The sequence below is a fragment of the Elgaria multicarinata genome, chromosome 3 (genome assembly GCF_023053635.1).
Source record: "Elgaria multicarinata webbii isolate HBS135686 ecotype San Diego chromosome 3, rElgMul1.1.pri, whole genome shotgun sequence".
NCBI classification, from domain to species: Eukaryota; Metazoa; Chordata; class Lepidosauria; order Squamata; family Anguidae; genus Elgaria; species Elgaria multicarinata.
In genome coordinates this window covers 20,524,093-20,546,120 of record NC_086173.1, presented here as the reverse complement: position 1 = coordinate 20,546,120, position 22,028 = coordinate 20,524,093, and the positions used below count along the sequence as shown (strand labels likewise).

The window sequence follows — 22,028 nt, the reverse complement described above, 5'->3', positions numbered from 1 at the left end:
CTTCCAACTCTGCTATTCTATGATTCTATGATTCTATGAAACCCAGAGTGGATTCACCACCCCATTGACATCAAAGGCAAGAACACATTTTTACCCTCTTCTCTGTGATGCCTCTGAAGAGTGCTATCATGCTGCCAACCCACCCAAGTCTTCACTTGCTCAAGCTAAACATACCTAATCCACCATCTCTCCCTGCCTCTCTGTCTGCTAATAACTTTGCCTCTTTTTTCAATGCTAAAATCCAAACTATTCGCTCTGATCTGGCCAGCTCTGCTCCTCTTCCAGTTCCTGTTCCTCATCTGTCAGTTCCTCCTGCAAATTTCTCTGCATTGAACAGCTGATGAACTGTCTACAATACTGCGCTCTTCGAAGCCTTCCACTTGTTCTCGTGATCTGATTCCTTCTCGCGTCTTTATTAATCTTATCCCTGCTATCCTCCCTTCCTTGCTTCATATTATTAATTTTTCTCTGTCCTCTGGTTCATTTCCTTCTGCTTTTAAACATGCTACAGTCTCTCCTATTCTCAAGAAACCTACTCTTCATATGCTATCTCTGTCCAACTATCGACCTGAAGCCAGATTCCAGCTGGACATCAGGAAAAACTTCCTGACTGTTAGAGCAGTGTGACGGTGGAATCAGTTACCTAGGGAGGTTGTGGGCTCTCCCACACTAGAGGCATTCAAAAGGCAGCTGGACAACCATCTGTCAGGGATGCTTTAGGGTGGATTCCTGCATTGAGCAGGGGGTTGGACTCGATGGCCTTGTAGACCCCTTCCAACTCTGCTATTCTATGATTCTATGATTTTGAGCAGCTTAGGGTTGGTGAGCATTCAGAGGCACTGTTGCAGTGACGGGTAATGCCTGAGGCTCCCCAGCTGCGTGCTGGGCCTGCTGGGCCTGCTGGGCCAGCAGCCCAGCAGGCCCAGTCTTGTGGCCCAGCAGGCAGTCTTGTGGCCCAGCAGGCAGAGATAAGGGTTACCTTTGAGGCCAGCCTTTCTCATCCACTTGAAGCCTTGCGGCACGAGGGAAGGTGACACAGAAGGTCTCCCTACCCCAAAAGAGGAAGCCTGGGAGTTAGTGAATGTTGAGGTACCACTCTCAGGCCATGAATGTCTCGCCCAATAAAACAATGGCATGAGGCCAGATTAAAGAAGATTTAGGATTTCCCTTTCTGCAGATCTATTAATAAACCTGGCCCTGTTTAAATCCCAATTTTGTGTCTGCCTCATTTTTCCCCAAACTCACCATTCCAGCAAATGAGTGCAAATATAAAACTGTACACATCTGGTTGAGCCCTAAACCTGAGACTTCATAGTATAAATTCAGCCTTGGGGGATTGAAGATGTGTATCTATAGTACTGTTGATTTTGATCACGTAAGCTTTGGATCATATAATCTTTTGCAGCATGGGATCCAGGTAGTAATCTCAGTTTTTCTTGCATTCTTAAAAATCAGAAAGAGATGTTACAATCTTCTCCCATAGCTATATTTGCTTAGCAATGGACAATGTCTGCCATGAGGGGACTAAAGAATGGTTTGTGCTCATAAAAAAGGCAATTCCATCATTGATCCCAATCTGCAGATTAAGCTCAATAATCCAAGCCATTTAATCTAAGAGCTGACATCAGAGGGATAGAAGCAAACTTTGAGATAAGAGGGAAGCCATTATTACAGGACTATGTGAGCTTCAACAGAACTGAATTATGCTTGTATTTGCCAGCTATTTTATGGGCCATGGAAATGACATAAATGTGCATTGTCCTGCAGATAATTGCGGACTCCAGAGATTTGTTAATTGATAATCTGTCATATATTCCTACATGGAACTTCTGTTGCATTCGATGGGTTACAAATGTTCTAGATCTTTGGACAAATCCTCATACAGTGTCCAGAGAGCGATGAAAGCCTTTGCTGTTGCCCTCGTCAGCCTAGCCATCATGGCAAGTGAGGCCAAGTTGTTTCACAGATGTGAACTAGCGAAGATTTTCAAAAGTCATGGGCTGGATAGATTCCGTGGCTACAGCCTGGGTGACTGTAAGTTCTGACACTTGTGTGTGCAGCTTTTTTCCGGTTCTCTGCATTGATTGATGTGCTTTTAGGGAAATTGGCTATTGGTTCTGTGTCTCAATGCATTGGAAAAATTTTGGGTGTATTTTTTGGTGGGTATATATTGATGATGAATATAAATTGATATTGTATCTTAATTATTGATATTGCCTGTTTTGTAATGAATTCAAATGTTATGTTAGTATTAGTGAAATGGTTTAGGATTACAAAAGAATCAGCATAACAGTATTAAATATAACAATTGTTCATGCATCAATTCAAATAGACAAAACATTCAGCAGCTTTCTAAACAAGGCTTCTAAGCAGAGAAAGGTACATTTGTGAGACCTCAGTGAACGTCAATATGAAACTTACCAGGTTGATTCTTCAGGCAACACATCAGGGAGGCTGATCCAAGACCAAAGCTCCCGCTGTTGCACGTACAGTATCTCCTTTATATATGAGGCTCAGAGAAACACATACAGGCAAAACACCCCACCACACACACAGAGAGAGATGGGGTCTGGATGACATACCATGGCTTGTTGTGTTTATCTAGGCTGCCTCCTCAATTCTGGGAGAAGATGCCAAAGCAGTTGAGGTTGGTGGGTCTGATTTGGGGAGGGGGCATTGAATCCACCCCGGGCTTCAGCCAGAACTCTAAATGAGCTATCCAAGATGTTGAGCCCTGTTCAAAAATAGGTTCATCACCATGGATAGCTCCATTAGAGTTCTGCCTGATTCTGGCTGAAGCCTGGAACCAATTCACAGCCACACTGGAATCAGAACTACCAGCTTGTACTGCACCCATAACTAAAGTGAGATTCTGTTTTATATCCTCTTCCTTTGCCAAATATTCTAAAATCCTAACTGGTTGGTTATTCTGCATTGAACAAACTCTTTTGGAGACGCTCCCTCCATTCTTTGGGCCATTTCTCTTTTGAATTATATACTGATGAGTTGTCTACTCCCTTGATTCTAAAGAACTTCCCCAAATGTCTTTATCTGTACCTTACCATTTCTTTCTGTTACTGTCTATGTCTTTCCACACAGGGCAAAACCCATATTTCCTTCACATCTAGTTGCTCTTGTACCACTCTTAATATGACTTGGTGCGCTAGCATTTCTAAGCCATAAATACCATTTCACTTGAGACAGGTTTTCTACTTCTAGGCCCCAAAACAGACGTTGGTTCATTAATACAATGCTAGCAAGCATTAAGCTTAGCTATGCTACTACAGTGGACCTTTTCCTTAATGGTCAATGATGTACATCCAAGTGGCTGAGTGGACCAAGACAATCAACATGGTTACACTCCCTGAGTCCCCCTCTCAGCAAAGGTGATCCCACAGTTAGTGATGGACTAGTCAGTACTATTCGCTTTCTCCCACATTAAAATTACTGGGATCACAAGTTCTTTCTCTCCTGAATATGAAGATCTTTGTGAAAGCAATCAAAGCCCTGGGATGAATCTGCTTATTGCCTCTCTCTCTCTCTCTCTCTCTCTCTCTCTCTCTCTCTCTCTCTCTCTCTCTCTCTCTCTCTATATATATATATATATATTCAATTTCCTTTTGCCCCACAGATGTAGAACTTTGCCAATTTTGGTAAAGTGTTATCAAAACCAACTGACACAAAATTCTCACCCATCCCTACCCACAGGGTGATGAAGAGAGTTTCCCCTAAAAAAAACCAGACTTGAAGCCCTCTTGAAATGAATCAAGATAATCAGTTTCATTCAAGAGTGTCTTGAATTGACTGACAGCCCTGACAGCCACCCACTCAAGCATCTTGCATATGAAGGGGATGTTGGCAACGAGGCTGCAGTTATTCACATTTTTGTGTGTCCATCTTAAGCTTCTTCAGGATTAGCCTAATAATAACTGCCTCCTTTAAAGATGTTGTATGTTTTTTCATCCGTCTCTAATCCTCATCCTGTGTCTTTTGTTTTCCCTGCCAGGGATTTGCATGGCCTTTTTTTCAAGTAACTTCAACACTAACCATCCATTGGGCAACAAACTACGTAAAGTGTATGGGTTATTCACGATTAGCAATTATTTTTGGTGCAATGATGGGAAGCAGCCCTCACGTAACTATTGCCGCATTGCCTGTCAAAGTGAGTGCTGTATTTCTGCCTTATGCAACTCATAATGACTTATTATTATTCATTTCAAGATAAAGGTTTATTCTACCTTCCCACTGACCATACCTCCTGCGGTAAAAGAATGTAGAGCTTTCAAGAATGAAAAAGAAAAGTTGCTGGACAGTATCATGTGGTAGCACCATCACAAGAACCTAAGAGGAGCCATGTGGGATCAGACCAAAGGTCCATCTAGTCCAGCACTCTGTTCAAACAGAGCCAACTGTCTACCCATGGGAAACCCATATGCAGGACATTAGTGCAACAGCAGCCTCCAGGCCATGTTCCCCAGCTTCTGGTGTATATAGGCTTTCTGCCTCTGATATTGGGGAGGCGTGTCATGGTGAAGCTAGGGCTGTGCTTTGGGGCCACATTCCAGGAGCCCATTTAGTAGTATGTTTATCCAAATCATTTACATTTGGTCATCGGTGGAAATTCAGGAACTTTCAAAAGCCATTCCTTTGTAGACAACAGAGATGCTGATTTCTTGAATGACATGCTTCCTGTTGCAGCATTTGGCTTACTATCTAGCTGAAAGAATAGATGGTAGGGATGTCAGAGGAATACATTTGTGCGGTACAGCTCAATGGGTTGTCATCAGCTGGGGCTGATTGCTCAATGAGTCGGACCAACTCACCATTTTTTGATGTTACTATTTGGGATTTGAGCAAAATTGCCAGAATAACCATTTAAGTACATCTCGATTTGTGCAAAATCATGGCTGTAAATAGCACAAGTTGTGCAAAATTTCAGGCATAACAGCCATTTACCCTGGCAATTTTGCACACATTGCACTATTTACGGGCATGATTTTGCACAAATCACAATTTCTGTAAATATTTGCACTCATGATTTTGTGCAAATCATGATTTGCAAGAAAAATGTAAAAATCCAGCAAAGTTCCCAAATTTCAGGGATGGTGCAGGGGTCCATCAGGTGTGCTGCAGGGACCCATAATGACCCCAAAGGGCCAGATTTCCTTGCAACGGCCATCTCCTTGCAACGGTCCTTGCAATTTCCTTGCAACGGTCGCGAACAAGAGAAATAGTTTCTCAAGATGCAAAAACAAATTTACTCACAAGAAGCCCAATCCTTTTTGCTCTGTCCCTTGTTTTGAGGCTGTCTTCAGGGCACTGAAACATTAATAATAAAAAAAAATACAAATGAGACAACACATAATACTAAAAACAAAACAAAACAAAAAACAGAATTGCTTAATAAAACATATTGCCAAATAGGCTTATGCATATATAATACTATTTCAAAAAAACATGCAAAACATGATAGTAGGAATAAGTAAGAATTGGCATGTTATTTAACATTTAGGCACAACTTTTTGATGGCAAAATAAGCGGCTGATGTCAATGTGGGAGGTGGGACTCTAACTGCCTGCCTACAACTGGAAGCAACATTCAAATAAGAGATTATCTCACATCACTTGGGGGAAGCCCAGTTCCCAAAGGCAGGCAGATGGGCAGACAGGCAGGCACTCTGACTTCATGCCACCGTCCCCGGCCAGACCCTCACTCATTTCAACAGCTTTGTTCAGATTCCTTCTGTACACTCATGGGAATTAAATTAATGAGACTTTTGTTGTTGATCCCAAAGTTGGAGGAGGGGATAAGCAAAACAGGATACTAGTAACTTGGGCTACTGGGAAACTTCTCTTTCTTAGTCTGAACGGACTTTTCCCAGTGTTTTTTAAAACAGTAGCCCCACCAAATGCACAAACACCACCTGAAATCATATACTAAGCAAATAAATAACAAATAGGAAACACAGCACTGCTACCCACCCTAACCTTGGTGAACAACTGAATAGATGTGGTGCAAGGGGATGAGGTCCCCTAGGGCATGTGGACGTGCCCAGTGCACACACACTGTGTCCTGCCCTTGGAGGGTCATCAGAGCCCTCCAAAAAGTAACCAGTGGAGACTAATGCCTATCATGAGTTGAAGTGAAAGGTAGCTTCTTAAGACTGGTACTTACTTAGGGCCAGTCAAAAATTGGCATATCCCCCTCCCCCTGGGCACGTCCACTTTCCTCTTACTGATAAAAGACAGACATAGCCTTTTTTTAAAAAAATCTTCTTGTTGTTTATTCAGCAACACTGCTGCTTTTAATTCCACCCCTCCTTTGTTTATTTATTTATTTATTTGTTTATTTATTTATTTATTCCATTTTCTATTTACACCCCATAGCCCAAGCTCTCCTGGCTTTTCCTCTTCAGTGAAGTCAGGCAGGCTTTCATTGTGGTTCAACTTGTTGTTGTTGTTGTTGTTGTTGTTGTTGTTGTTGTTGTTGTTATTGCTATTAATATTATTATTTATTTATTTATTTATTTATATAGCACCATCAATGTACATGGTGCTGTACAGAGTAAAACAGTACTGCTATTATTAACGTTACTATTGTTGTTGTTGTTTAATAATGTCTGTGATCACAGTGCAGTCAATCAACTCTGAAGCAAGGATCACAAAGCTTTACTCTTAACCTCCTAGCCTCCAAGTTATGGGATGCAAAAGAAAAGGCATCTCTCTGTGCTGCTCCCGCCTCACAGCAATGGTTTGCATTACTGGCTTTGAAACTATCCTTGGCTCACTTCCCTGTGCCCCCAGAAATGTCTGCTGCCTGCCTGCCTTCCCCCCGGGGTGCTGCTGTGGTGGGGCATCTGCCGTGACTGACTCCCCCATACTAGATCTATGGCATATCTCTGCCTGGCTCTCTGCCCGCCTGTCCTCCTCCTCTGTGACTGCCTCGCAGGGATGGTTTGCAATGCGTTACTGCTGGCTTAGAAAGAAACAAGCCATCCTTTGCTCACTCCTTGCGCCCGCCTCGCAGGGTTGGTTTGCAATGCGTTACTGCTGGCTTAGAAAGAAACAAGCCATCCTTGCTGCACTTCCTTGTGCCCCCAGAAATGTCTATTGCCTGCCTGCCTTCCCTCCCTCCCTCCTCCGTTGCCCGCCTTGCAGGGATGGTTTGTGTGTGTCTTGCTTTGACTCAGGGGATAAGTCCTTCCTGCTCTCACTTAGACTTTTTGAAGTTCCAAATCAATTTTTCAAGTGTGGAAGAAGATTCATATTTAGGTTTATCTACTCCCCAATTCATGGCATGTTGGGATTTCCTTTGAAATGCCCCCATTGAGCTGTCTGCAGCTTTAAATCCCTGAGATCCTGGGGTGTCCGATTTTCAAAAATTCCCCAAAAATCAGGGGAGGCTTGGATTGACTTGTCTTGGCATGCGTGTGTATACGTGCATGAGGTATCATGGTGCCTAACTTGAGGTTTCTAACGTGAAAATTGATGGAGATATAGAAAGGGGTGTTTGAATTGGTGTTAGGGGTGCTGCGTTGGAGGTTAAAGCCCCCCCAAAATCAGGGGATGATGGAATCTGCTTGAAACTTGCCATGAATGTGGATGTGCCTGCTTCCAAGTTTTTATCTGTCAAAATGTCGGAGAACAGTCCATGTCTGAAAATGGGGTGTCCGATTTTCAAAAAATCCCCAAAAATCAGGGGAGGCTTGGATTGGCTTGAGTCTTGGCATGCGTGTGTATACATTCATGAGGTGTCATGGTGCCTAACTTGAGGTTTATAACATGAAAATTGACGGAGATAAAAAAGGGTTGTTTGAATTGGGGTTAGGGGTGCTGCGTTGGAGTTTAAAGCCCCCTCCAAAAAACTCAGGGGTTGATGGAATCTGCTTGAAACTTTCCATGAATGTGGATGTGCCTGCTTCCAAATTTTTATCTGTCAAAATGTCGGAGAACAGTCCATGTCTGAAAATGGGGTGTCTGATTTTCAAAAAATCCCCCCAAATCAGGGGAGGCTTGGATTGGCTTGAGTCTTGGTATGTGTGTGTATACATGCATGAGGTGTCATGGTGCCAAATTTGAGGTTTCTAACTTCAACAGAAAAAAAGTTGTAGGGTTTTTTGGATTTCAATGCAAGCCTATGGGGGGGAAAGCGGAGCTCTGATCCGGATCCGGAGCTTTGCAGCAAACCAGAGTGGACTATAGGCGGAGCGGAGCAGAGCAGACCCGATCCGGAAGTTGCGGATCTGGAAGAGAAGCGGATCGGGGGGTCCGTGCACACCCCTGCACTGGTGTCTTGCCTCTTCCTTCTGCCTTCACTCACAATGCGATGGCAGACACCCATAATGATTTCGTATCCAATTACCTCATTCAGAAAAGGTCATTCATCACTCCTTACTAGTAACAACCACTGCAATAGGAAGTATCTGCATAATAAGGTACATTCTTGTTCAAGGAGCCATTTTCTATTGTCTTAACACACAGTAATATTTGGAAATACGGTGGGTTATTTCCATTAATCTCCATTACTTCTTACAACTCTCTCTGTCGTTCCTTGTCTTCATAGTGTTCCTTGATGATGACCTCGATGATGACATCATGTGTGCCAAGAAAATTGTCCAGGCTCCAAATGGGATGGGAGCCTGGTGAGTAACATTTGGTTTTCTAAACTCTACAAATGGGGGAGGGGAGAGCAACTGATGTTGCTGATTTATCTACTTTATTCATTTTGTTGCTCAGCCCAGCAATCATTTTAAAGACAAACAAAGCATGTATTAAAGCATTTCATTTACCAGCAGGTGGAATCCAGAAAGCACATGCAGTCTTAGCATGTTGAGTAAATTCAGGGCTGCTACGTGTGAGTTTAGGACTATGCCTAGGCGACCGTGCTTTCTTAATTTCATTGCACTGTTGTCTCTCTTCACATTTCCTTTATTTATGCACTTGCAGAACTGCAGAACCAAGCTACCTGTGTTTCAAAACTTGGTTACATTCTAAAGTTGAGGTGAACTTCCCAATTTCTAGAACGTTTCCCTTGTTGATATGTCTGGATTACTTGACATGTCCCTGGTTAAAGGGGGGGGGAAAGATGATTTTCCTTCTTTCTCTATCTTCAGGCAAGAATGGAGAAAAAAGTGTCAGGGGAGAAACCTTGAAGGATACCTCAGAGGCTGCAAACTTTGACATTAGGGGAGGAAACACTGGAACTCCACAAGCTGGGCCTATTGGCGGATTACTGAGGGAGCGTTTGGAGGGCTGAGCTGCTGAAACTTTGGTGAACTTCACACCCCACCCCAAACAGTTTCCTCCAACACCCCTAAATTAAGTATAACTAAACCATTCCACTGGTTCTAACAAAACTTAGGCACAACCGAGTTTCCCTACACCAGAGAAAGTTTACGAAACTGAGAAAGGACAACCCTCTTCATAAGCTGCTTGGCCAAGGATGCTGTAGCAAAGGGCTGAGACCCATGCTTTCTGTTCGATTGAAGATCTTCTGCTACTCTTGATTTGATTTCTGACCTTGAACATTCAATAAAATGGTTTAGAAGCAAGACTCTTTCATTCATTCATTGTGATGAAATGCAGAGTGGGAGTGCAATTAGGATAACATTGGTAGTCCTGAACTTACCAATAAAACCATTTTGTCCAACAGCACGGACCCCACCAATGAATCTGCCACTTCTTGTTCTATTGTAACAACAGCAACTGTGAAACCAAAGTGGGAGCATGTCTGCAGAACCTACTCAGAATTTATCTCTCTCTCCATGGGACCACATCCTAGATGAAGGACATTTCCAGAAACCACAACCCACAAATCCAGGCCATGTCATTAAGGCTACACAGTCATGTCAGCTGTAGCGCAATGCCATTTTTTCCATTGTGGCCAAAAGGAGCAAGAAAGGTTTAGCAGTTTGGCTTCAGTAAGCTATTCCCTTGTGACAACTCAAGAGATGAGTTTGCTTTATGTTAAATGTTAATTATTGGTGCAATTGGTGCAATTGGTGCAATACTTATGTGCCAGCCCTCCTTTCTCTTCACGTCACCTTTGTTTTGTTGATGTGAGCTATTTGGCTGGATTTACTCAGGTTATCCTTTGTGCAATGACTTTTTTTTTTTTTTTTTTTTTTTGCCATAGGACAACTCATTCACTCCTGCCATCTCCTTGAAGTCTTACATGTGTACATATGTGCTTCATGTGTGTGTGCTGATATCCCATGGCAGGCTGATAAAAGCTGATGAAGTCAATATTGTGGATTATGTTTGAATGTCCCTACACAGAGAGAGAGAGAGTCATAGAGGAGATCAAACCAGCTAACTTAGTCCATCCTATGGTCCACATCCCAGCATGAGAGGTTCAAAAATAGCAAGTTCTAGGATATAAAATAAGTGACAAATACTGGCCAAAAAAAAAAAAAAGGCTGCCCATCCATAACAGCACATTCTAGAGAAAGTTCAATCAAGGTGATTTACGGATGGCACTTCACTCCAGTGAAACTAGCAAGAACAACTAAAAGTAAATCTCCGCTATTTTGGAGGGTGTGTGGAGCCGTTGGTATATACCGCCATTACTGGTGGACTTGCCCATTCGCCCAACTCTTTTGGGGTAAGATTGAAAATGAAATTTACAAAATTATGACTCAATCAATTAGTCTTGATCCAGAACTTGCCCTTCTTAATATGTATAATGAAGTCAATATTAACTGTGGGCATGTCTACACCACAGAGGAAGGGAGGTTGGATGATCCAGGACTTATCTGTTTCTGGAATCGTCCCATGGTGTCTACACACTGTGCGCAACATCCCAGGAGGAAGAGGACATTGTGCCCACTATTTTGTTTTTGTTTTTAATCGAAAAAGAGTGCCGGAGTGCTCCACCGCAAAGGGTGTGTGTGTGTGTGTGTGTGTGTGTGTGTGTGTATGTGTATATATATATATATATATATATATATATATATATATATATATATATGTCACCCCAAGCCCAGTTCTCGGCTCCTCGTGGTTACTCACAAGGAGCTGGGATGAAACCAGGACAGCCAGCCACACGTCCTGCAGTCTCGGGATCATCCTGAGACTGAGGGAAAAGTCAAGGTTTAAAGGGTTGGGTGATATCCTGGGGAAAGGGGGGATCGTCCCTCCCTGCTCCAGTGATCCCCGTGTGTCATGTTGATGCACAGGGACGATCCCGGGATGATCCCCGGGATATCACCTAGACATGCCCTATAAGATTTAATTTCATTCATTTTGCTAGCTGCTAAACAAGTTTTTGCCAAAAACTAGAAGTGTGGCAGGCTACTTGATTTGAGAAATTGGTATATGTAGAACTTGGCATTGTTGGAGAAACTGACTAAGCAAGTTAGACATCTAAGAAAACAATCTGATATTGACACATTTAATGTAACTGGTCACCATTTATTAACTTTATCAATCAAGAAAGTGATGGATTTCAGTCTGCTCCAGATACTCATGGTGATGCATGGACAGGTCTACTCGGTTCTATAAGATCTGGATAGTAAGATTGTTTTTTATCTCCAAATGCTTCCCTTGCTTCAAGACTTTGATTTTCTCTCAGAATGTCTGGCACGTGACTGGTTCATTAACCTGTTTTATATTGTCTGTCCTATAGATTGGATGGATTTGTATTGTTTTTATTTATTAATAAAATGATATATATATATATATATATATATATATATATATATATATATCATAGGAGAAAGGATAGAGTGAAACCAAACTCAACCGAGAAATCACTTGCAATTCATAGAATACAGATAAACACACAAACACACCTAACCCAGAATTTCATTGAACGATTTTCTTAGGGCATTCTAAGTAAATAGTTCAATGAAATTCAGGGTTAGCTGATAAGTGCTAGTGAGTCTGCACACGCCTATTGTGAATGCCATTAACTATTGTTACCAGTTAAAAAGCTTGTTGTGTTTTTAAAAATATAAAAGGGAAATTTAAAAAAATGCACCTCCTTTTATTGTACCAAGTTAATTCCAGCCTTAGTTATTTGGTTGAACAAAAGAGTGCAAATATAAAACTACACACATCTCATTGAGCCCTAAATCTGAGACTTCATAGTACAAATTAAAGCCCTTATCCTTTCACGCAACAATTACCTGGACGATCGTCGGTCCTTTTACCGGCTCAAACCACCGAACAAATTGCTAAATTTCTTAATCAGGCAATCTTTACCAGATCAGTTATGGTGGCAGGACTTCTTTTTGCTTCTAGCACAGAACTTTAAGGAGGCTTCATGCAATCATAATCTGTTTTAATTCTGTGTATTTTAAATAATTATTATGTGTTTTCATATGTTTTATTGGTCTGTTGACTGTAATAAAAGGAATTGAATTGAATTAGTACAAATTCAGCCTTGGGGGATTTAAGATTTAAGATGTGTAGCCATAGTACTGTTGATTTTGATCACATAAGCTTTGGATCATATAAGCTTTTGCAGTATGGGATTCAGGTAGTCAATTTGCATCCCTCCAGTAATCTTGGTTTCTCATGCATTCTTTAAAAAACAGAAAGAGATGTTACAATCTGAGAATTTAACAATCTGAGAAACATAAAAAAACAGTATAAAAACAACAGTATCCATTTAAAAACAACAATTTTGGGGTCCATTAAAAACAAACTTAATGTTGTTAAATGCTGTTAAAGTCCCTGGGAAAAGAGAAAAGTCTTGACCTGGCACCGAAAAGATAACAATGTTGGCACCAGGCGAGCCTCATCGGGGAGATCATTCCACAGTTGGGGGGCAACCACTGAAAAGGCCCTCCTTGTTGCCATCCTCCGAGCTTCCCTCGGAATAGGCACTCGGAGGAGGACTTTAGATGTTGAGCACAGTGTATGGGTAGGTTCATGTCGGGAGAGGCATTCCATCAGGTATTGCGGTCCCAAGCCATGTAGGGCTTTACAGGTTAAAACCAGCACCTTGAATGAGGCTCAGAAGCGTACAGCCAGCTGATGCAAGCGGGCCAGAATCGGTGTTATATGCTCAAACCTCCCTGTTCCAACTCTCAATCTGGCCGCTGCATTTTGCACAAGCTGCAGCTTCCGGACCGTCTTCAAAGGCTGCCCCATGTAGAGGGCATTGCAGTAATCTAATTTGGAAGTTACCAACTGTATGGACAACTGATGCTAGGTTATCCCTGTCCAGATAGGGGCGTAGCTGCGCCACCTGATAGTATGATAAAAAACACTCCGTGCCACCGAGGCCACCTGAGCCTCAAGTGACAAAGATGGTTCTAGGAGAACCCCCAAGCTTTGTAGCTCCCCCTTCAGGGGGAGTGCAATCCCATCCAGAACCGGTTGAACGCCCCCCCATCCGATCAGAGGAACCACCCACCAGCAGCATCTCAGTCTTGTCTGGATTGAGTTTCAGTTTATTAGCCCTCATCCAGTCCATTGTCGCAGCCAAGCACCGGTTCAGCACATCCACAGCCACACCTGATGAGGATTAAAAGGAACAGTAGAGCTGCGTGTCGTCAGCGTACTGATGACAGCGCACTTCAAAACTCCGGATGACCGCACCCAACAGTTTCATGTACATGTTTTGTACAGTACAAAACAGCATGGGGGACAAGACCAACCCCTGCGGAACCCCATACTGGAGAGTCCACGGGGCCGAGCAATGTCCCCCAAGCACCACCTTCTGGAGCCGACTTGCCAAGTAGGAGTGGAACCACTGCAATGCAGTGCCCCCCACTCCCAACTCAGCCAGACGTTCCAGAAGGATACCATGGTCGATGGTATCGAAAGCCGCTGAGAGATCAAGGAGAATCAACAGAGTCGCTGTATTTGCTTAGCACTGGGCAATGTCTGCCATAAAGGGACTGAAGAATGGCTTGTGCTCATTAAAAAGCCAATTACATCATTGATTCCAATCTGCAGGTTAGGGTCATTAAACTGAGCCATTTAATCTAAGAGCCAACATCAGAGGGATATAAGCAAACTTTGAGATAATAGGGAGGCCATTATTACAGGACAATGTGTGATTCAAACAGATCAGAAGTATACTTGTATTTGCCAGCTACTTTATGGACACAGATTTGTGAATTGATAATCTGTCATATATTCCTACATAGAACTTCTTTTTCTTTGGATGGGTTACAAATGTTCTAGTTCTTTGGACAGATCCTCATACAGTGTCCAGAGAGCAGTAGCCATGAAAGCTCTTGCTGTTGCCCTTGTCAGCCTAGCCATCATAGCAAGTGAGGCCAAGGTGTTTCACAGATGTGAACTAGCAAAGATTTTCAAAAAGCATGGGCTGGATGGATACCATGGCTACAGCCTGAACAATTGTGAGTTTTGACTCTTGTGTGCACAAGAGTGCAAAAGAGTCCTTGAGGTTCTCTGCATTGATTTATGCGCTTTTTGGGGAAATGGTTACTGGTTCTGTGTCTCTTAATACCTCAATGCATTGGGAATTTTGGGGTGTGTTTTTTCTTTGGCATATATGTTAATGTTAAACATAAATTGACATTGTATCTTAATGATTGATATTGCCTATTTGTTATCTTAGTATTAGTGAAATGACTTGTTAGGATTACAAAAGTGTTGGCATACCAGTACAAAATATAAAAATTGTGCATGCATCAAATTCAAACAGATTCAGCAGCTTTCTAAACAAGGCTTCTAAGCTGAGCCAGGTACATTTCTTAGACCTCAGTGAATGTCAGTATGAAACTTACCAGGTTGGTTCTTTAGGCAACACATCAGGGAGGCTGATCTAAGAGCAAAGCTCCTGCTATTGCCTGTACAGCATCTCCTCTATATATTTCTTCCATGCTGTAAGATATATGCAAAGCATTTTAGTACTCATTTGTTCCTTATTGAATAAGTTCAGGGATGCAATTCTTCCCTTCCCCTAAATCTTTATATGTCTAAGAAAAAATGTTGTATGTCATGGAAGACGGGTGAGGTGCCGGACGACTGGAGGAGGGCTAACGTTGTCCCTATCTTCAAAAAGGGCAAAAAGGAGGAACCTGGGAACTACAGACCAGTCAGCCTGACATCCATCCCTGGGAAAATTCTGGAGCAGATTATAAAGAAGTCAATCTGTAAACACCTTGAAATCAATGCAGTGATTACTAGAAGCCAACATGGATTTGTCAGGAACAAATCCTGTCAGACTAATTTGATCTCATTTTTTGATAGGATAACCTCCCTTGTGGACTGTGGGAATGCTGTGGATGTCATATATCTTGACTTCAGCAAAGCTTTTGACAAAGTACCACATGACATTCTGATTAACAAACTAGCTAAAAGTGGGCTAGATGGAACAACTATTAGGTGGATCCACAGTTGGCTACAGAATCGGACTCAAAGAGTACTTATCAATGGAACCTTCTCAAACTGGGGAGAGGCAACGAGTGGGGTGCCGCAGGGCTCAGTCCTGGGCCCAGTGCTCTTCAACATTTTTATTAATGATTTGGACGAGGAGGTGCAGGGAACGCTGATCAAATTTGCAGATGACACCAAATTGGGTGGGATAACTAATACCCTGGAAGACAGAAACAAACTTCAAAGTGATCTTGATAGGCTGGAGTGCTGGGCTGAAAACAACAGAATGAAATTTAATAGGGATAAATGCCAAGTTCTACATTTAGGGAATAGAAACCAAATGCACAGTTACAAGATGGGGGACACTTGGCTCAGCAATACTACAAATGAGAAAGATCTTGGAATTGTTGTAGATCACAAGCTGAATATGAGCCAACAGTGCGATATGGCTGCAAGAAAGGCAAATGCTATTTTGGGCTGCATTAATAGAAGTATAGCTTCCAAATCACGTGAGGTACTGGTTCCTCTCTATTCGGCCCTGGTTAGGCCTCATCTAGAGTATTGCGTCCAGTTCTGGGCTCCACAATTCAAGAAGGACGCAGACAAGCTGGAGCGTGTTCAGAAGAGGGCAACGAGGATGATCAGAGGTCTAGAAACAAAGCCCTATGAAGAGAGACTGAAAGAACTGGGTATGTTTAGCCTGGAGAAGAGAAGATTGAGGGGAGACATGATAGCACTCTTCAAATACTTAAAAGGTTGTCACACAGAGGAGGGCCAGGATCTCTTCTCGATTCTCCCAGAGTGCAGGACACGGAATAACGGGCTCAAGTTAAAGGAAGCCAGATTCCGGCTGGACATCAGGAAAAACTTCCTGACTGTTAGAGCAGTGCGACAGTGGAATCAGCTACCTAGGGAGGTTGTGGGCTCTCCCACACTAGAGGCATTCAAGAGGCAGCTGGACAACCATCTGTCAGGGATGCTTTAGGGTGGATTCCTGCATTGAGCAGGGGGTTGGACTCGATGGCCTTGTAGGCCCCTTCCAACTCTGCTATTCTATGATTCTATGATTCTATGAATAAAGTCTTTGTATATCTAAAGAATTTACTGAATTTCAAAGACTGCTGTATTTTATAATTTGGGATGAGATTTCTGGTTGTTTTATCTGATGGCCTATCTATCTTGGTTATGAAGGTAATTGCTTTATAGTATCCTTTTTAAAAATACTAAGATGAAAATGAAGTTATAAATTGGAAATGGGCACCGCTTTGCCAGGATTCTTTTCTGATCATTAAAGGATGTCAATGATCAATCTCTGATGGCTTGGCATTGCTGTTTCTCATCTAGAAAATGTCAGAGATGAGACACATTTGTTACTCGAGGGGCAGGAAGGCAAGCTATGTTGCATTAGCCATTGGAAAGGCATTTTAATGCCACAATTTCCTTATTGGGCAGCAGGGGGAAAATAATGTAAATATGAAAGATTTGCCTGATCAGAAACGTGATTGGAGCACTGAATACCTAATCTCTTATTACTCCTGCAAAGTCCAACAAGAGTACCTGCCTGGCAAATTTATGATGCTCAGAGAAACACATACAGGCAAAACACCCCACCACACAGAAAGAGAGAGATGGGGTCTGGATGACATACCATGGCTTGTTGTGTTTGTCTAAGCTGTCTCCTCAATTTTGGAAGAAGATGCCAAAGCAGTTGAGGTTGGTGGGACTGATTGGGGGGGGGGGATTTGAATCCACCCCAGGCTTCAGCCAGAACTCTAAGGAATGAGCTATCCAAGGTGTTGAGCCCTACCTAGAAATAGGGTCATCAGCATAGATATCTCCATTAGAATTCTGTCTGGTTCCAATTCACAGCCACAGTGAAATCAGAGCCACCAGCCTCAACTGCATCTCTATCTAACACGATAGTCTGATTTATACCCACTTTCTTTTCAAAAATTCTAAAATCCATGCATATTCCTAGCTGATTGGTTATTCTGCATTGATCAAATTCTTTTGGAGACTCTTCCTCAGTTTTTTGGGCCATTTCTCTTCTAAATTTTATTTATTTTATTTTATTATTTTTTTATTACATTTTTATACCGCCCAATAGCCGAAGCTCTCTGGGCGGTTCACAAATAATGTACTGATGAGTTGTCTACTACCTTGATTCTAAAGAAATCCCCCAAATGTAACCTTACCATGCTCAGTTATCCATGCTCTGATAACCTCTCGCTTGGATTACTGCAATACATTATACGTGGGGCTGCCTTTGAAAACGGTCCGGAAGCTTCAGCTGGTACAAAATAGGGCAGCAAGGTTATTAACAGGGACTGGCTGGTGAGATCACATCACGCCAGTCCTTTTCCAGCTTCATTGGCTGCCAGTCCAGGTCCGGGCCCAATTCAAAGTGCTGGTATTGACATTTAAAGCCCTAAACGGTTTGGGGCCAGGTTATCTGAAGGAATGCCTCCTCCCATATGTACCTACCCGGACCTTAAGATCATCTACAGGGGCCCTTCTCCATGAGCCCCTGCCAAAGGAAGTGAGGCAGGTGGCTACTAGGAGGAGGGCTTTCTCCGCTGTGGCACCCCGGTTGTGGAACGAGCTCCCCAGAGAGGTCCGCCTGGCACCTACACTGTACTGCTTTTGTCGCCAGCTGAAGACCTTTTTATTCACTCAGTATTTTAATACTTAATTTTAACTTAAATTTAAATTTTACTGTTTTAACTCTGTATTTTAATTTTATATCAACTTTGCTGTGTGGTTTTATCCTGGTTGCGCTTTTTATACTGTATTTCGTAATTGTGTTTTAACCTGTTGGGTGTTTTACTGTAGTTTTAATTTTTGTGAACCGCCCAGAGAGCTTCGGCTATTGGGCGGTATAAAAATGTAATAAATAAATAAATAAATAAATAAATTACCAGTTTTTGTATTCCACACAGGGCAAACCCATGAATGCTTCCCATCTAGTTCCACTTCTACCGTTCCTAACGTGGCTTTGTACACTAGCATTTCTAAGCCATAAATAATGTTTAACTCCTACTTCTAGGCCCCAAAGCAGACTTTGGTTCATAAATACAAATGATTGTTAATGCAAGCAAGCATTAAAGTTAGCTCAACTACTACAGTGGACTTTTATGACCTATGCCTTGATAGTCAATGTGACTGAGTGGCCCAAGATAATCAACGTGTCCGCCTCATAGCAAAGGTAGGGATGGGCAAGTCTGTCAGTTTCTCTTTCTCCCACATTAAAATTGTTGTCATCTTAATTTCTTTCTTTCCTGACAACGAATCTGTCCATTTTGGTTTCTCCCCCATACTTAAAAAAAACAAAACACTCTAGTTCCTTTTGCCCCACAGATGTAGAACTTTGCAAATTTAGGTAAATTCTTATCGAAACCAACTGACACAAAATTCTCACCCATCCCTACCCACAGGATGACCAAGAGAGTTTCTCTTTAAAAAAAAAAGGCTTGAAGCCCTCTTGAAATGGATCAAGATAATCAATTTCATCCAAGAGTGTCTTGAATTGATTGCCAGCATCTTGCCCATGAAGTGGATGTTGGCAACCAGCCTACAGTTTTTCACATTTTTTGTGCCCACGTTATGCTTCTTCAGGAATGGCCTAATAATAAATGCCTCCTTTAAAGAGGCTAGTACCACACCCTCTATGAAGTGGCCAGACATCCATATATGGAGGGCTTGGGCGGGGAAGATGTATCCATTTTTTAATCAACCACTCTGTATTCCTCTGTTCCACCAAATCCTGATGTGTTCAGAGTTGGACTCAACCTACTTCAGAGAATCCTCATGCCCCAAATTTGTCCAAAGCATCCCACTGGTTCTGGATTCTGGATTTATCTGAATCCTCGGGACATCCCCTAGTAGCTTCCCAAAGCTCATGGCAGAATCACGATTCAAACTGAGGAGTTCCTCAAACACAGGTCCATCTCTTCGCTATTATGCTGCCAATTTCCTTTGAACAAAGATTTTGTATGCTTATTTACCTGTCCCTAATTCCCATCCTGTGTATTTTGTTTTCCCTGACAGGGATTTGTACGGCCTTTTTTTCAAGTTATTTCAACACTAAACATGCAATGGGTAACAAACTACGAAAAGTGTACGGGTTATTCACGATCAGCAATTATTATTGGTGCAAGGATGGGAAGCAGCCCTCACGTAACTATTGCCACATTGCCTGTCAAAGTGAGTGCTGTGTTTCTGTCTTATGTAACTTATAATGAGGGACTTCTTATTATTCATTTCAAGATAAAGGCTTATTCTACCTTCCCACTGACCATACCTCCTGTAGTAAAAGAATGTAGAGCTTCCAAGAATGAAAAAGAAAAGTTGCTGGACAGTATCATGTGGTGGCGCCGTCATAAGAACATAAGAGGAGCCATGCGGGATCAGACCAAAAGTCCATTTAGTCCAGCACTCTATTCACACAGTGGCCAACCAGCTGCCCATGGGAAACCCATATGCAGGACATGAGTGCAACAGCAGCCTCCAGGCCAAGTTCCCCAGCAACTGGTATATATAGGCTTTCTGCTTCTGATATTGGGGAGGCATGTCATGGTGAAGTTAGGGCTGCACTTTGGGGCCACATTGCAGGAGCCCACATAGTAGTACATTTCTCCAAATCATTTACATAGAAAAACCTGAAGGTTTCATAGCTCTGATTCCAAAGGAGAACAAATAGCAGTCATTTCCAAAATCTGTACATTTGGTCATTGGCGGAATTTCAGGAACTTTCAAAAGCCATCCTTTTGTAGACAGCAGAGATGCCGATTTCATGAATGGGCTGTCGTGAATGGGTTGGGGACTCCATCTCGCTCATCACTGAGCTGCCAGAATCACTATTTACAGAAATCTTAATTCGTGCAAAATCATGACCATAATTAGCACTTGTGCAAAATTGCAGGCACAAAGGCCATTTACACTGGCAATTTTGCACACATTGCACTATTTACGGCCGTAGTTTTGCGCAAATCACAATTTCTGTAAATATTTGCACTCACAATTTTGTGCATATCGTGATTTGCAACAAAAACAACAACAAAAGCCAGCCAAGTCCCCAAATTTCAGGGATGGTGCAGGGGTCCATCAGGTGTGCTGCAGGGATTCATAATGACCCAAAAGAGCTGGACTTCCCTGCAACGGCCATCTTTAACACATGGTCGCAAACAAGAGAAATAGTTTCTCAAGCTGCAAAAACAAATTTATTCACAAGAAACCCATTTCTTTTTGCTCTGTCCTTTGTTTTGAGACTGTCTTCAGGGGGCTGAAATGTTCATGATAATAAAAATTACAAATGAGACAACACATAATACTAAAACATTTTTTCTAGAATTGATTAATAAAACATATGGCCAAAAAGGCCTATACATATATAATATCATTCAAAAACCATTCAAAACCTGTCATGATAGTAGGAATAAGTAAGAATTGACAAGTTATTTAACATTTAGGCTCAGCCCAGTTCCCAAAGGCAGGCAGGTGGGCAGAGAGGCCAGACCCTCACTCACTTCCACTGCCTTCTTCATATTCTTTCTATATGCTCACGGGAATTGAAATGACACCTTTGTTGCTTTATTTGCATTTTTTCAAATTTGAAAAAATTAATTTGGGCCCCAACTTCAATTGGTGCAATAGATGACCATCTAGTTTGCATGTATGGATGGGCCACCCTTGACCTACTTACTGGTGTCATGCCTCTTCCTTCTGCCTTCACTCATGTTGTGATCGGAGATACCCATCACAATATCTGATCAAATTACCTTATTCAGAGAAGTGACTGGCCCAAAATCACCCTGTGAGCTTTCATAGCAAAGTGGGGACTAGAACTTGGATCTCACGAGTCCCAGCCCAACTCTCTAACCACAACGCAACAATAGCACCACACTGCTTACCTACTTACTGGTGTCTTGCCTCTTCCTTCTGCCTTCACTCACATTGTAACGGGAGACATCCATAACAATTTTGTATCCAATTACCTCATTCAGAAAAGGTCATTCATCACACCTTACTAGTAACAACCATTGCAACAGGAAGTACCCGCATAATAACGTATATTCGTGTTCATTTACTATTGCCTCAGCACATGGTAACATTTGGAAGCAAGGTGGGTTATTTCCATTGATCTCCATTAGTTCCTCCAACTCCCTGTGTCATTCCTTGTCTTTGTAGTGTTCCAAGATGATGACCTCACGGATGACATCAGGTGTGCCAAGAAAATTGTCCAGACTCCAAAGGGGATGGGAGCCTGGTGAGTAACATTTGGTTTTCTAAACTCTACAAATGGGGGAGAGGGGAGCAGCTGACACTGCTGATTTATCTACTGCATTCATGCTGTTGCTGAGCCCAGCAACCATTTTAAAAACAAACAAAGCATGTGTTAAAGCATTTCATTTAGCAGCAGATGGAATCCAGAAAGCACATGCAGTCTAAGCGTGTTGAGTAAATTCAGGGCATGCTATGAGTGAGTTTAGGACTATGCCTAGGCGACCGTGCTTTCTTAATTTCATTGCACAGTTGTCTCTCTTCACGTTTCCTTTGTTTATGCGCTTGCAGAACTGCAGAACCAGCTACCTGTATTCCAAAACTTGCTTACATTCTAAAGTTGAGGTGAACTTCCCAATTTCCAGAACCTTTCCCTTGTTGACATGTTTGGATTACTTGACATGCCCCTAAAAAATGGGGGGAAGATGATTTCCCTTCTTTCTATATCCT

At 42.3% G+C, this 22,028-nt stretch overlaps 1 protein-coding gene across 1 annotated transcript; it reads left to right on the top strand.

Moving 5' to 3' along the window:
• The first annotated feature begins 857 nt into the window (after positions 1-857).
• On the top strand, positions 858-21,568 carry LOC134393946 (lysozyme C-1-like). The gene is made up of 5 exons (XM_063118973.1): positions 858-1,030; positions 1,886-2,034; positions 8,563-8,641; positions 14,139-14,317; positions 21,486-21,568. The coding sequence occupies exons 1-5, from the start codon at positions 858-860 to the stop codon at positions 21,566-21,568; spliced, it is 663 nt and encodes a 220-aa protein (XP_062975043.1).
• The last annotated feature ends 460 nt before the right edge of the window (positions 21,569-22,028 follow it).